This window comes from Octopus bimaculoides, chromosome 15, assembly GCF_001194135.2.
Source record: "Octopus bimaculoides isolate UCB-OBI-ISO-001 chromosome 15, ASM119413v2, whole genome shotgun sequence".
NCBI lineage: Eukaryota > Metazoa > Mollusca > Cephalopoda > Octopoda > Octopodidae > Octopus > Octopus bimaculoides.
The window spans coordinates 38386301-38389520 of NC_068995.1; the positions used below are offsets into that span (position 1 = coordinate 38386301).

General features: G+C 34.0%; 1 protein-coding gene across 1 annotated transcript; it reads left to right on the top strand.

Moving 5' to 3' along the window:
* The first annotated feature begins 662 nt into the window (after positions 1 to 662).
* On the top strand, positions 663 to 3172 carry LOC106869992 (acetylcholine receptor subunit beta-type unc-29). Its single transcript, XM_014915941.2, has one exon. It carries the CDS (start codon positions 1052 to 1054, stop codon positions 2198 to 2200), a length of 1149 nt encoding a protein of 382 aa, XP_014771427.1. The 5' UTR covers positions 663 to 1051; the 3' UTR covers positions 2201 to 3172.
* The last annotated feature ends 48 nt before the right edge of the window (positions 3173 to 3220 follow it).

Consider the following 3220-nt stretch of genomic DNA (forward strand, 5'->3'; position numbering starts at 1 on the left):
TATATATATATATATATATATATATATATATTTTCTATCAAATGCGCTCAATGTACCAGTCAATTAGATACTGTAGTTGAAACGTCGAACATTGTAATATTACAATAGGCGACATTTTCTATCAACAGTGTGAGCGATTAAAAAAGGGCAAGTTAAGATGTTAAGGATAAGACTCGTGATTACAACTAACGTTCAATATGAATTGATTAACAGCCAGTGGTTAGCTACAAGTTTAATTATTGTTTTTTTTTTGTGTGTGTTTAGCCAAACAATACTAGATAATTTCGGCGTGTCCGATCACGTTTAATCTTTTGGGAAAAACTAACACTTAACTGTCTCAAACGACATACTATATATAAGAAAATGATAAAAGATTATTAGAGAGAGAGAGAGAGAGAGAGAGAGAGAGAGAGAGAGAGAGAGAGAGAGAGAGAGAGAGAGAGAGAGAGAGAGAGAGAGAGAGAGAGAGAGAGAAAGAGACAAAGACAGACAGACAAAGAGAGACAAACAGAGAGGGACAGAGAGCAACAGAAGAAAAACATGTAGATAGAAAGATCAATAGGAAGAAAAAGAAAGGTAGGTAGAGAGGAGGAGTCTCGAAAGAAATAGTATACTCTATTTAAAGGCGATTACGTACAGAAGTTAATACTTCGTACAACACTGCTAGGCACGTACGGAAATCATCAACATTGCTTCATACATTTGAACAAAATCTTTACTGCTACACCGATCCGGAGGTCACGATATCTAAAAACATTCATGATATGGCATGCTTAAATATATGAACAATTTTCTGTTTCCATTTCATAAACATAGACCGTCAGACGAAAGGCAAGCTAATTCAAACTATTTGAGTTATAGCGAAATTATATACACAACATTTTAATCTGATAAACAATCTGTATGACAATACTTTTATTTAAGGGCACCTGTGAAAAAATCCTCTAGTTTCAAATATATTAAGGAAATATTCAGAAGGACGCAATATACGTTGAAACGTTTAACATCGAAGGAAAGATTAAAACGGAATATTTCTATTCAATTATTCACCATGAAATTGATAATTGCCTTAATTGTTATATCAATCGGAAGCGCTTCTACAGAAGAAAACGACCTTCAATATGAATTACTCAGATACTATGATAAAACAATGACACCTGTTGATGCAAATGAGACCACGTTAAGCCTATATGTGACACTTAGCATAAAGAATATTATTGAATTAGACATTAAGCAAGGTATTCTAACAAGTCATCTGATGCTCGGCATAAGATGGCAGGACAATAATCTGAAATGGAATGATTCAATGTCTAGTCGAAACCATATAGATGTTACCTTATCTAAGATTTGGTATCCTAATATTCAAATATGTAATAGTGTATCAGGTGATTTCAGTTTCGATGTGGACAAGGAAGTCACTGTCAAATACGATGGGTTCGTTCACTTACATATAGACAAAATATTTAAAACATACTGCAGGATTAACGTTGAAAATTATCCTTTTGATCAGCACGAATGTGATATAACTGTTTGCCTTGAACATCAGATGTATATGGAGGAAACAATAGAGGACTTTGTTATCGATGTAAAATTAAAAACTAAATCAAATCAATGGAATTTCTCTTTTGAAGAGACTGAGATGGAAAAGGATGATGTTATAGCAGCTGGTCTTATAGTTTACGGCAAGAGAAAAGTTAGCAGTGCAACAATAACAAAAATTATACCCCCAATAATGTTAACATTATTGGTCCTTTCCGTTCATGTATTGCCAGCCTCATCTGGAGAGAAAGTTTGTGCTGCAATAACTGTTTTTCTTACAAACATCGTTTTCCTTTCTGAAACTGAAAAGATATTGGGTAATAATTCTCAGGATCCCTCTTTATATCTAATCTATCTTTTAATTCTGACATTTGTCAGTGGATGTTCCTCTATCGAATCAGTAATTGTGTGTAAACTTTATGCCCAACAGACTGGATCAGACATCAATTTAACTCCAGAAATTGCACGAGAATCAAAAGGATCCAGAAATAGTGTTGGTGTCATTGAAAACTCAGATGAACAGAATATTAAAGTAAGAGATATAAACCTTTCTAAAAGACATTTTATAAACTATCAGAAGCTAGACAAAATATTTTTGTCAATAGTTGTTATATTCCTAGTAGTACTTTATATAATTTTTGCTTTGTCGAGTTCTTACTAAGGCTTAGAAAAAAGTAGACTGAAACCATTCTAATAAATAATGAAAAGAAAAAAAAAAACAAGCATCAGAAGGCAATGCAGAATCTGCGTACACACTAAGTTAAAACAAAATTTGATTAAAAATACACCTCTTCAGCCGAATTCATAATTCAACAAAATGGCATCAAAAGTTATTTGCCTTCCTTATCGTTTACGTGTATGTCCGCCAGTTTTGAAGATAAATCAACATTTAATGATTTCGAGACACTCACCTAATGGTATTTCTGTCGAATGTGGTGAAATTCCGTTCAGCCGCTTTCATATAATTTTGCAAACACAAAAACAAACAGACTATGTCGAGCAACTACAACAACCTACGCGCGAAAGCGAAGCGAAGGTGACTAACAAATACCTAACTGAATGCGCATAAATTCTATATTTCATCTAAGAGCCATTTGAAGAGTTGACGCAGACAAGTGAATTTTGAATACACCGGCTTTCAGCACAATCTCCAGTACGCTTTTAAAATAATGTTGTTAGGCAACATGTCTTTCTTCACCTCAAGTTTGACATAATGTGCTATAGACACTTCAAAACGACTATCTCTTGAAAGAGACACAGTCGGGTTGTCTCCTAAATCCTAAACCCCCACTTACCACGTCACACCCGCACACATACCCACAAATGATAACAGTTCAAGTTTCTACTCACCTACCTCGGTAGGCTTTCTCGCTTGCACTGCGCGACACACATACACGCCCATAAAAAATACACAAAAATATAGAATTTTTACTTTTCAGACATGTTTCTTTTGTGATGAATACTAACGTTTCGATACATTAAAATGCACTACATTTGGGTGTTGTGTTCTTGAAGCAATCATTTCTTTTCCTAATCCTCCAGTACACTCGACACTAAAGAAGGGACACTGAAGCACATTAGAATTCCATTCAAGTGGAGCGTTATGATCTCGGTCATTTATACATTTTGGAAACTGTGCAATATATATATATATATATATATATATATATATATATATATA

Excerpts from the sequence above, each read along its gene's own strand:
- LOC106869992 (XM_014915941.2), top strand. The coding sequence starts at position 1,052 with ATGAAATTGATAATTGCCTTAATTGTTATATCAATCGGAAGCGCTTCT.